The 13,002-nt window shown below is 43.5% G+C and overlaps 1 protein-coding gene across 2 annotated transcripts in view; it reads right to left on the bottom strand.

Annotated features, from left to right (window-relative positions):
- Nucleotides 1-4,618: 4,618 nt before the first annotated feature.
- The window catches only part of LOC106561679 (cyclin-dependent kinase 17), a 62,556-nt gene continuing 54,172 nt past the window's right edge, over nt 4,619-13,002 (bottom strand). For both annotated transcript variants that reach the window (XM_045688487.1, XM_045688488.1), the window contains 9 exons: nt 12,896-12,958; nt 11,723-11,846; nt 11,325-11,445; nt 9,103-9,200; nt 8,704-8,809; nt 7,916-7,958; nt 7,224-7,314; nt 5,230-5,307; nt 4,619-5,077 (listed from right to left, as the gene is read on the bottom strand). In XM_045688487.1, coding sequence (XP_045544443.1) covers nt 5,040-5,077; nt 5,230-5,307; nt 7,224-7,314; nt 7,916-7,958; nt 8,704-8,809; nt 9,103-9,200; nt 11,325-11,445; nt 11,723-11,846; nt 12,896-12,958 — 762 coding nt within the window. In that variant the 3' untranslated portion in view covers nt 4,619-5,039. The remainder of the gene's footprint in view (nt 5,078-5,229; nt 5,308-7,223; nt 7,315-7,915; nt 7,959-8,703; nt 8,810-9,102; nt 9,201-11,324; nt 11,446-11,722; nt 11,847-12,895; nt 12,959-13,002) is intronic.

The raw sequence follows: 13,002 nt of genomic DNA, 5'->3' as shown, positions 1-13,002 counted from the left end.
ACCTCATCCATCTCAACCCCCCTCATCCATCTCAACCCCCCCCTCATCCATCTCAACCCCCTCATCCCCATCCATCTCAACCCCCCCACACTCATCTCACCTCCCCTCATCCATCTCAACCCCCCATCCATCTCTCCCCCCTCAACCATCTCTCCCCCCTCATCCATCTCACCCCCTCATCCATCTCAACCCCCCCACTCATCTCACCTCCCCTCATCCATCTCAACCCCCCTCATCCATCTCAACCCCCCCACTCATCTCTCCCCCTCATCCATCTCAACCCCCATCCATCTCAACCCCCCCTCATCCCCCATCCATCTCAACCCCCCTCATCCCCCATCCATCTCACCCCCTCATCCCCCATCCATTTCAGCCCACCCCCCTCAACCATCTCACCCCCCTCATCCATCTCAGCCCCCCTCATCCATTTCACCCCCCCATCCATTTCAACCCCCTCATCCATCTCAACTCCCCCCCCATCCATTTCAACCCCCCCATCTCTAGAAGTATAATTGTGTTTGTAATCATCATTACAGAATGTGAAACATTGTCGTTTTCATTGTATGATATTGAATGCACTATGCTTTTCAAATAGCACCGGCTGTGCCTTTTGAAAATGTGAGACTATTGACGTGTTTCCCCCCCAAAAAACGAAAAAAATAAAATAAATATATATATATATATATATATATATATATATATATATAAAGACGGGATTCCAAAATCAATGAAAAAGCTTTGTAACACTTTGTAATGTTCTTTGTTTTGTACTGGAGCGGATCTATACAGTATATATTCTGTATAATGTTATATTGGTGAAAAGTCTTGTTTTGAATAAAACTGAAGCATTGAATGTTGTAACGCTGCCTTCTGGTCTTCATAATATACAGTAGAGGTCTAAACCACCCAATGTATTGTGTGTGTGTGTGTGTGTGTGTACTCACACTACAGGAAGTAAGGGAACAGGAGCCTAACAGACCAGACATTTACGTATCTTCAGTTTAATTTTCTTTCTCTGAAAAAAAATCTCAAATATAAAGGAGGGCATCTCTTACGACATGCCACACTAACATTAATTATCCACAAATAACGTTAAAGTAATAATATCATACCAAACATCTGGTATGTAACACTGTTAAATAGACCGCAGTAGACTCCATACTGTGTTCACTAGGAGAGCTGGGCCCTGTAGTCACGAAGCGTCTCAGAGCAGGAGTGCTGATCTAGGACCACGTCCACCCACTCCACGTAATCTCATTGAATATTATCTGAAAAGGTAAAACTGATCCTAGATCAGCACTGCTACAGCATCATGAGGCAGCTCAGTGCTGGTCTAGGATCAAGTTGTAAAGTACTAGTTATATTGTTGCTTTGACAATACATTTCTGAAGATGATTATTTATTTAATGAGATTAGTGATTCGTTTTAAGGGTCAACCCTCCATTTTTCTGGTGTTTTGTGGTGGAAAACTAAGCAGGTCGAGCATAACACGTCAACCCTGTCATTATCCATATATAGGCTACAAATGTTTTAACAATTCAATATTTTTTGATGCAGACCCTTCCCCCTGTCACCAGGGGTTTATGGCTGATTTAAGTTGAAATCGTCAGCCCTGTTACTTTATTTAGCACTTAAATATTTGTTCAGATAATTATTATTTAAAAAAATCCTAAATTGAACATGTGCTCTTCATTACAAAATGTTAAAATTTGGTGAAATAAAATGTTTATTTTTTATAAGTTACACTACCCAGAAGGGACTCATTTCCTGAAATGATATAAGGAACAGGGCGCCATTACGGACCGAGGACTTCAGTGACCGTATGTTCCTCTTTTCCCATACAGAGCAGGCAACCAACACAATGATAAAAGCAATCCAAAACAAGGAACCCTTTTCCAGCTGGTTGTCTGAAGGTAGGATGAGAATGGATGGCAGAGTAGAAACATAACTGTCGGTAATTCACACCTCTTCAGTCTATCTGGCCTGGTTCGACAGTGAGATTTTACCTCCGCTCACATAATCTTCACGACAGACACAGGAAGCTTGGTGCAATAGACAGGAGCGGAGAAGAGGAAACTGTCACCATGTGGTGGTAGTGGCCATGTTCCAGGTCGCCTACAGTGCAGTCCTGTTGCACAGATAATCAGATTGTTCAGTTATAGATATACTGCAATTTAAAAAAAGATATACTACTTCCTCATCTATGACCAATTGGATCTGTTCTATGCAAATGAGTACGTAGCATTTCATATTGCAGGAACCCTCATCAAAACAACTTAATAATCTAACAACCTGAGCAACTCAACTGTAATGTAGGTGACCTGGAACATGGCCAATGCCTCTGGGTGTTCTGAAGAATAAAAATAAAAGTCAGATATTTGACATCTTCCTGTAATGCCCATATCATAAAATCCACATAGCCAAATCTCTGACATACTGCTTTTGTTCATTCATTGGTCATGAGTCATGACAAGAGGCCACATCATTCTGGAATGATATGACGTCACAAAGGAATCATCCAGACGTTCTCAATGTTCTCCTTAACGGCTTCCCTCTGGATCTAACCAGTACGGGTTTCTAAATCTTGGTTGGGAGAATTAGGGTAGAAGCTTCACTACTACATTACATATACAGTTGAAGTCGGAAGTTTACATACACTAAGGTTGGAGTCATTAAAAATCGTTTTTCAACCACTCCACAAATTTCTTGTTAACGAACTATAGTTTTGGCAAGTCGGTTAGGACATCTACTTTCTGCATGACGCAAGTCATTTTTTCCAACAATTGTTTACAGACAGATTATTTCACTTAATCACAATTCCAGTGGGTCAGAAGTTAACATACACTAAATTGACTGTGCCTTTAAACAGCATGGAAAATTACAGAAAATTATGTCATGCCTTTAGAAGCTTCTGATAGGCTAATTGACATAATTTGAGTCATTTGGAGGTGTACCTGTGGATGTATTTCAAGTCCTACCTTCAAACTCAGTGCCTCTTTGCATGACATCAAGGGAAAATCAAAAGAAATCAGCCAAGACCTCAGAATTTTTTTTGTAGACCTCCACAAGTCTGGTTCATCCTTGGGAGCAATTTCCAAACGCCTAAAGGTACCACGTTCATCTGTACAAACAATAGTACGCAAGTATAAACACCCTGGGACCATGCAGCCATCATACTGCTCAGGAAGGAGATGCGTTCTGTCTCCTAGAGATGAACATACTTTGGTGCGAAAAGTGCAAATCAATCCCAGAACAACAGCAAAGGACCTTGTGAAGATGCTGGAGGAAACAGGTACAAAAGTATCTATATCCACAGTAAAACAAGTCCTATATCGACATAACCTGAAAGGCCGCTCAGCAAGGAAGAAGCCACTGCTCCAAAACTGCCATAAAAAAGCCAGACTACGGTTTGCAACTGCACATGGGGACATAGATCGTACTTTTTGTAGAAATGTCCTCTGGTCTGATGAAACAAAAATAGAACTGTTTGGCCATAATGACCATCGTTATGTTTAGAGGAAAAAGGGGGAGGCTTGCATGCCGAAGAACACCATCCCAACCGTGAAGCACAGGGGTGGCAGCATCATGTTGTGGGGGTGCTTTGCTGCAGGAAACTCTGGTGCACTTCACATGTTGTGGGCAGAACTGAAAAAGTGTGTGCGAGCAAGGAGGCCTACAAACCTGACTCAGTTACACCAGCTCTGTCAGGAGGAAGGGGCCAAAATTCACCCAACTTATTGTGGGAAGCTTGTGGAAGGCTATGTGAAACATTTTACCCAAGTTAAACAATTTAAAGGCAATGCTACCAAATACTAATTGAGTGTACGTAAACTTCTGACCCACTGGGAATATGATGAAAGAAATAAAAGCTGAATATATATATATATACTTTCTTTTTTCCTACTGTGTCATTGACTTGTTTATTGTGTTATTGGCTTGTTTAATGTTTATTCCATGTGTAACTGTGTTGTCGTCTGTGTCACACTGCTTTGCTTTATCTTGGCCAGGTCGCAGTTGTAAATGAGAACTTGTTCTCAACTAGCCGACCTGGTTAAATAAAGGTGATTTTTTTGTTTTTTTAATCATTGTCTGTACTATTATTCTGACATTTCACATTCTTAAAATAAAGTGGTGATCCTAACTGACCTAAGACAGGGCATTTTTACTAGGATTAAATGTCAGGAATTGTGAAAAACTGAGTATAAATGTATTTGGCTAAGGTTTATGTAAACTTCCGACTTCAACTGTACCTACTAACAACTATGTGAACCATTTTTCACCAAGCCGATCACTGCTCCCATACCTTCTATCAAAATTGAGGTACAGTCTTTCAGGTTGGCAGCAGGTGGATATGGTCACCATAGAGATAGAACAATCTCTACGATCGTCACCATCCACCAGAGCTGTACTGGCCTCAACAGTATCTTGTGATATGTATTGAATGGTCCAGAAATATGGAGGTTGGTGTTTGAATACAGCACCACGTACAGCAACAGAAAATCCCAAAACGTCAGACTCCACTACAGCAAAGATCGCTGTTTGTCTGTCTGTCACAGCTGGAGTGTTGAGGTGGAAATAAATGGAAATCAATGGACAAAACCACAACAAACAAAACAAATGCCACCACTTCCAAATAATAAAACATCTATACACATTGCATGTTTTCTTTTAAAGTGACTGAGCCAGTTAGAATCTTCTAGACAGTAGTTGGATTTGTAGCAGCAAATTCTCTCTTATCCCCAATAAATATAAAATGTATAAACATCTCTATTTTTTTGCCAGTTTCACATTGGCCTGGGCCCCCAGGGGTCCAACAGTACTGTAGATAGGGGCCCCTGGCAGAAAGGGGGGCCGCACAGAGGGCTGAGGGGTTGTCCACCCCCCGGCCCCTTGTTGACAACCATCTCTGGGACTGAACCACCTCTGTCTGTATAAATGTTCAGGTAGGTAGGACATCCTCTGTTGAACACACCACCGTCAAGAGAACCTATTCAGGTAGGTAGGACATCCTCTGTTGAACACAGCACCGTTCGGAGTCTTTAAAAGAGCATGCTCTGCCTTCTGTTCTTGCCGTTGCCTGAGGGTAGCAAAAACAACAAAACGAAAAGTAGAAATTAATAATTACATTAATAATAATTATAATTATGTTAAACCAGTAGTGTATTATATATATATATATATAAAAAATAAAAGTGGTACTAATGCGGATCCCTGAGGGACTCCACTAACCTGACTCAGGATAGTTAGAGTTCCTATAGCCTGGATCTCTCTGCAGCTGAACCTCCTTCAGGGTGAATATGGATATGCCTGTCACACAAACACACGGGTCAGAAATAGAGAAAGTTAAAAAGAGAAAGATAAGGAACACACCACACAGAACACTTAGAGCTCTCTGGCAGTGTGTGTATAATATATATATATATATATTATACACACACACACACCCAATTTGGATATTTTCACTTAGGGGTGTACTCACTTTTGTTGCCAGCGGTTTGTGTGTGTGTGTGTGTGTGTGTGTGTGTGTGTGTGTGTGTGTGTATATACACACACACACACACACACACACACACACACACACACACACACTGCTCAAAAAAATAAAGGGAACACTTAGACAACACAATGTAACTCCAAGTCAATCACACTTCTGTGAAAATCAAACTGTCCACTGAGGAAGCAACACTGATTGACAATAAATTTCACATGCTGTTGAGCAAATGGAATAGACAACAGGTGGAAATTATAGGCAATTAGCAAGACACCCCCAATAAAGGAGTGGTTCTGCAGGTGGGGACCACAGACCACTTCTCAGTTCCTATGCTTCCTGGCTGATGTTTTGGTCACTTTTGAATGCTGGCGGTGCTTTCACTCTAGTGGTAGCATGAGACGGAGTCTACAACCCACACAAGTGGCTCAGGTAGTGCTGCTCATCCAGGATGGCACATCAATGCGAGCTGTGGCAAGAAGGTTTGCTGTGTCTGTCAGCGTAGTGTCCAGAGCATGGAGGCGCTACCAGGAGACAGGTCAGTACATCAGGAGACGTGGAGGAGGCCGTAGGAGGGCAACAACCCAGCAGCAGGACCGCTACCTCCGCCTTTGTGCAAGGAGGAGCAGGAGAAGCACTGCCAGAGCCCTGCAAAATGACCTCCAGCAGGCCACAAATGTGCATGTGTCTGCTCAAACGGTCAGAAACAGACTCCATGAGGGTGGTATGAGGGCCCGACGTCCACAGGTGGGGGTTGTGCTTACAGCCCAACACCATGCAGGACGTTTGGCATTTGCCAGAGAACACCAAGATTGGCAAATTCGCCACTGGCGCCCTGTGCTCTGCACAGATGAAAGCAGGTTCACACTGAGCACATGTGACAGACGTGACAGAGTCTGGAGACGCCGTGGAGAACGTTCTGCTGCCTGCAACATCCTCCAGCATGACCGGTTTGGCAATGGGTCAGTCATGGTGTGGGGTGGCATTTCTTTGGGGGGACGCACAGCCCTTCATGTGCTCGCCAGAGGTAGCCTGACTGCCATTAGGTACCGAGATGAGATCCTCAGACCCCTTGTGAGACCATATGCTGGTGCGGTTGGCCCTGGGTTCCTCCTAATGCAAGACAATGCTAGACCTCATGTGGCTGGAGTGTGTCAGCAGTTCTGCAAGAGGAAGGCATTGATGCTATGGACTGGCCCGCCCGTTCCCCAGACCTGAATCCAACTGAGCACATCTGGGACATCATGTCTCGCTCCATCCACCAACGCCACGTTGCACCACAGACTGTCCAGGAGTTGGCAGATGCTTTAGTCCAGGTCTGGGAGGAGATCCCTCAGGAGACCATCCGCCACCTCATCAGGAGCATGCCCAGGCGTTGTAGGGAGGTCATACAGGCACGTGGAGGCCACACACTACTGAGCCTCATTTTGACTTGTTTTAAGGACATTACATCAAAGTTGGATCAGCCTGTAGTGTGATTTTCCACTTTAAATTTGCGTGTGACTCCAAATCCAGACCTCCATGGGTTGATAAATTGGACTTCCATTGATTATTTTTGTGTGATTTTGTTGTCAGCACATTCAACTATGTAAAGAAAAAAGTATTTAATAAGATTATTTCTTTCATTCAGATCTAGGATGTGTTGTTTAAGTGTTCCCTTTATTTTTTTGAGCAGTATATATATATATGTGTGTGTGTGTGTGTGTGTGTGTGTGTGTGTGTGTGTATCACTCACTCTCTGACAGTGTGTGTGCGTGTGTCCCCAGGCTCCTGAAGTAGGGCTGTCTCATCGACTCATCTGCAGAGATCCTCTGCTTGGACTCGTACTGAGAAAGCAATGACAGAGAAACAGTGTGTGTGTTTGTTTGTTTACGCGCGTGTGTGTTCTTGGACAGGAAAGCCATGACAGAGAAACATCCACACTCTGCAAATCAATTCCTGCCTCCAGGAAGCTATAATAACTATGCTATGTTAAATATGCCACAATACAACTCCAGGAAGCTATAATAACTATGCTATGTTAAATATGCCACAATACAACTCCAGGAAGCTATAATAACTATGCTATGTTAAATATGCCACAATACAACTCCAGGAAGCTATAATAACTATGCTATGTTAAATATGCCACAATACAACTCCAGGAAGCTATAATAACTATGTTAAATATGCCACAATACAACTCCAGGAAGCTAAATAAATACACAATATTACTTCTGCAGCACTGTACTATAAACATCTGCATTCTGGTGAAGTTATTATGGCTGTGTCAAAGCCATATGTAAACTAAGTTTTCCTTTGAAATTCTCCCAAGTACACTGTCTCAATGGAACAACAACATGCTGCCGTTTATCAGATACAGGTGTTGGAACGGTGTTGGAACTCATTAGAGGATTGTTTATTCAATGTGTCTGTAGTGGGACTCACTTTGAGAAATGACAGCAGCAGTTCAATGCCATCAATATCCAACCTGAGAAGCACAGAAAGGGAGGGAGGGAACGAGAGAGAGCGAGCAAGAGAGTGAGAACAAGAGAGCGAGAGAAAGAGGGAGCGAGAGAAAGAGAGAGCGAGAGAAAGAGAGCGAAAGCGAAGAAAGCGAGAGAAAGAGAGTGCGAGAAAGAGGGGGCGAGAAAGAGAGAGGGCGAGCAAGAAAGAAAGAGCGAGAGAGAGCGAGAAAGAGAGAGAGAGCGAGAGCACAGTGGGAAAGGTGTTAGATCAGTGGGAGTGACTCATGGTGGTGTAGTGAACTCTGGGGAAAGAAGCAGAGTAAACTATTCCACAGGATTTCCTCCACAGGAAGGGAGTCATACGCGCACACACACAGAGAGAAAACTTTTCTCTTACAAAACCCTTTTTGAAAGCAGAAGGGCCAGTAATACCACTTCAGTAAAAGGAAACACCCAGTGTTACGACATGTTAATTTTCCTTGACACTAGCTCATGTTTATTTACCTTGACACTAGCTAATTTAAGGACATGTTGCTGTGTGGGAATCTGTAAGTTTCTTCGGATAAGACGTCTGCTAAATGACCATGTTTCAAATCAAAGATGGTCAGACGTTTTTAGACCTCTACAGTAGTCTAAAGTGGTCTACTAGTGTCCTACTCTTGTAGGTCTGAAAACATCTGACAAACATTTAATTATGAGTGAAATGTCCCTTTAATATGATGTTACCACTCCAACAGATCCAAAACCCAGGCCTGCAGTCCTACATACCTGGGAGCATGGTTGATGAGGGGCTGTGTCTTGTACTTGGGGAACTTGTAGGACTTGAACTCCTCCATGGAGGAGATGCCAGGCCAGCTGTTCTCTGAGGGAGTTCCTGTTGGAGAGGGGAAAGGGCATTCACAGGGGCTTTAACATAGCAGCTGACTGTCTACAAAGATGTAGGTTAAATAAAAGGTTAAATAAAATAAATAAATAAATAAAAGGTTTAAAGTAGAATGTTATGCGTGGTGCCGTGGCATATACAAGCAAATTCAAATGACACACACACACACACACAACAATTAAAAGACACAAAACACTCACAACATTCAATTACATTACAGAGAGCAAATATATTTAATATCACCATGTCATGTTGTTTTCCCACCACCAGGTGGCAGCACTCACCCAGCAGTCTGAAGATGAGGTGCAGTTCGTCCTCCACAGTAGAGCCAGGGAACAGAGGCCTCCCTGCAGCCATCTCATAAAATATACAGCCCACACCCCTGGGGTTGAAAAGATGAGGTTAGGGGTCAAATAGAGTCAATACATGTCTTCATAGGGGGAGTCTGTACCCAACATTCACTTAACTTTTCCTGCCCTCCACTGTAAATTAGATGCATGATTATTCTCATTATTCAAGGGAACATAAGGACCGTCTGAGCGTGGTAGAAACAGAGGTCGATATAGGGGTCAGGATGGATTTCCGTTTTGCATATAGAATTCAGATTAGAAGCTCATGGCTCCTGATAACACATGCTCAAGAAATGCTCATGATTCTACGTTGGTTCTCACATGATTCTACGTTGGTTCTCTCATGGTTCTACGTTGGTTCTACGTCAGATCTCACATGATTCTACGTTGGTTCTCACATGGTTCTACGTGGTTCTCTCAATTCTACGTTGGTTCTCACATGGTTCTACGTTGGTTCTCATGGTTCTCACATGGTTCTACGTTGGTTCTCTCATGATTCTACGTTGGTTCTCACATGATTCTACGTTGGTTCTCACATGATTCTACGTTGGTTCTCACATGATTCTACGTTGGTTCTCACATGATTCTACGTTGGTTCTCACATGATTCTACATTGGTTCTATGTTGGTTCTCACATGGTTCTACGTTGGTTCTCACATGATTCTACGTTGGTTCTATGTTGGTTCTCACATGGTTCTACGTTGGTTCTCACATGATTCTGTTGGTTCTCACATGATTCTGTTGGTTCTCACATGATTCTACGATGATTCTACGTTGGTTCTCACATGATTCTACGTTGGTTCTCACATGGTTCCCACATGATTCTACGTTGGTTCTCACATGGTTCTACGTTGGTTCTCACATGGTTCTACGTTGGTTCTCACATGGTTCTACGTTGGTTCCCACATGGTTCCCACATGATTCTACGTTGGTTCTCACATGGTTCTACGTTGGTTCTCACATGGTTCTACATTGGTTCTCACATGGTTCTACATTGGTTCTCACATGGTTCTCACATGATTCTACGTTGATTCTACGTTGGTCCTCACATGATTCTACGTTGGTTCCCACATGGTTCCCACATGGTTCTACGTTGGTTCTACGTTGGTTCTCACATGATTCTACGTTGGTTCTATGTTGGTTCTACGTTGGTTCTATGTTGGTTCTACGTTGGTCCTCACATGATTCTACGTTGGTCCTCACATGATTCTACGTTGGTCCTCACATGATTCTACGTTGGTCCTCACATGATTCTACGTTGGTCCTCACATGATTCTACGTTGGTCCTCACATGATTCTACGTTGGTCCTCACATGATTCTACGTTGGTCCTCACATGGTTCTACGTTGGTTCTCATGGTTCTACGTTGGTTCTCACATGATTCTACGTTGGTTCTCTCATGATTCTACGTTGGTCCTCACATGGTTCTACGTTGGTCCTCACATGGTTCTACGTTGGTCCTCACATGGTTCTACGTTGGTCCTCACATGGTTCTACGTTGGTTCTCATGGTTCTACGTTGGTTCTCATGGTTCTCACATGATTCTACGTTGGTCCTCACATGGTTCTACGTTGGTCCTCACATGGTTCTACGTTGGTTCTCATGGTTCTACGTTGATTCTCATGGTTCTCACATGATTCTACGTTGGTTCTCACATGGTTCTACGTTGGTTCTCACATGGTTCTACGTTGGTTCTCACATGGTTCTACGTTGGTTCTACGTGGGTTCTCACATGATTCTACGTTGGTCCTCACATGATTCTACGTTGGTCCTCTCATGATTCTACGTTGGTCCTCACATGGTTGTACGTTGGTCCTCACATGGTTCTACGTTGGTTCTCATGGTTCTACGTTGGTTCTCATGGTTCTCACATGATTCTACGTTGGTCCTCACATGGTTCTACGTTGGTCCTCACATGGTTCTACGTTGGTTCTCATGGTTCTACGTTGGTTCTCATGGTTCTCACATGATTCTACGTTGGTTCTCACATGGTTCTACGTTGGTTCTCACATGGTTCTACGTTGGTTCTCACATGGTTCTACGTTGGTTCTACGTGGGTTCTCACATGATTCTACGTTGGTTCTCATGGTTCTACGTTGGTTCTCTCATGGTTCTACATTGGTTCTCATGGTTCTACGTCACCTCAGCTCACTCACCACATGTCTATCTGTGTGGAGTACTCCGAGGATCCCAGTAGGACGTCAGGAGGTCGGTACCAGAGTGTCACCACCTCATTGGAGTACGTCTTAGTGGGGACTGACTTGGCCCGGGCCAGACCTGGAACAAAATAAACAAGGAGTTACACAACGAAACATTACTGTCTTCACTGAATAGACCGGCTCATTGTCAGCAATCATGCCGAACTGAGCCAAGCTGACCTGTACTGTGCTGGCCTGGTTGCGCCTCCACCATAGTTGCAGAAATCAGACAAAGTGAAAAGGAAATATCGGAGCCAGCTCAGTACGGTTCAGGTCTGCAGGAAAGTGTGAAGAGCGTTATAAACGCCCCAGAACCCAGGGCAGAACCCAGGGCAGAATGAGAACATGTCTCTTACCGAAGTCGGCCAGTTTGAGTTCTCCTCGTTCGTTGATGAGCAGGTTCTGAGGCTTCAGATCTCTGTGTAGAACCTTCCGTCTGTGACAGTAGGACAAACCTCGCAGGATCTGAAACAAGAAGATCTGAAACAAAACAACAAAGATGATGATGATGTCAGACCTCTGCTGGTAGTCTGGACACTTCTGTGGAAATATAAATCATGTAGTGTAATCAGCAAAATGATAATTCTAGTCAGCTACTGTGCGTGGGTAGGAACAAAGGCTTATTAGTTTCTCTAATATCTCCATCCGATTAGAATAACTATTTTTCCCTTTTCCAGAGAGAATTTAAATTTGTGGTGCGAAACCAAAATCACACAGACACACCCGTCAACGGAGTGAAATTTGCGTGTGAGAGTAACGAGTGTCAATTCCCAAACTCTGCGTAGCGTATGCCAACAGAATTAGCATGAAAATCCATAATAAAACAGTTGTATCTGTTCGCTATTCAGCCTCCGGGAGGAAATTGTCGGGAGTTCCTTTTGACCTCAGATGTCCTACGGGAGCCACCGTACCTGGACTAGTTGTTGATTTGCTAGCTTATGAGGATGTTGTTTCTAATAAACCCAAGCCATTTATAAACAACTACATCTCATTCTTTCTACAGTATACCCTCTTGAAATCAGAGTCCTGGAGTTTTCCAGCCGTAGTCTGCTTAGACTATATGATGGAAATCACCACAGGTAGGTTGCAATTGTTTTCAAATACGGAGCCTACTTGACTGATAAACATTAGTTACAAGCCCAATACATTTTAAACTACATCTTTAATCTACTTAGCACAGGAAAGATAACGATTCCCCAAATTCATTTTCTACAAACGACCCACGTAATTTATCTGCTTACTTTACCAGCATTACTCTTTCGTAGACGTAAGAAAAATAGACTTGCTTTTTATTTTGACGTGCTATGATGCCGTAGATGCTCGCGGCCCGTCTGTTTTCTCTCACTGACTCGTACAACGCTCGTTCGTACGCTTTAAAAAACCCACTTTCTTTGGAATTGAGTTTGACACGTTGAAATGATTGAGTTGATGTTCCACTAGTCACCAGCAGGGGGAATAGGTTTCTAACACTGGAGGAGCCTTGCGTCTCTACGGAGACCTGGCAGGCCATCTGTAGACACTACACTCACCTTGACGTTCTGCATGCTCAGGATGTTCCCGCAGTCGTCCATGTACTGCTTCAGGTCCTTGTCCTACAAGTGAGTGGAGAGGAAGGGGCAGACATTCAGTCAAACAG

Source organism: Salmo salar, chromosome ssa10 (genome assembly GCF_905237065.1).
Source record: "Salmo salar chromosome ssa10, Ssal_v3.1, whole genome shotgun sequence".
In the NCBI taxonomy this organism is placed as follows: Eukaryota; Metazoa; Chordata; class Actinopteri; order Salmoniformes; family Salmonidae; genus Salmo; species Salmo salar.
The sequence above is the reverse complement of the archived record's forward strand: the minus strand, read 5'-3'. Positions and strand labels throughout refer to the sequence as shown.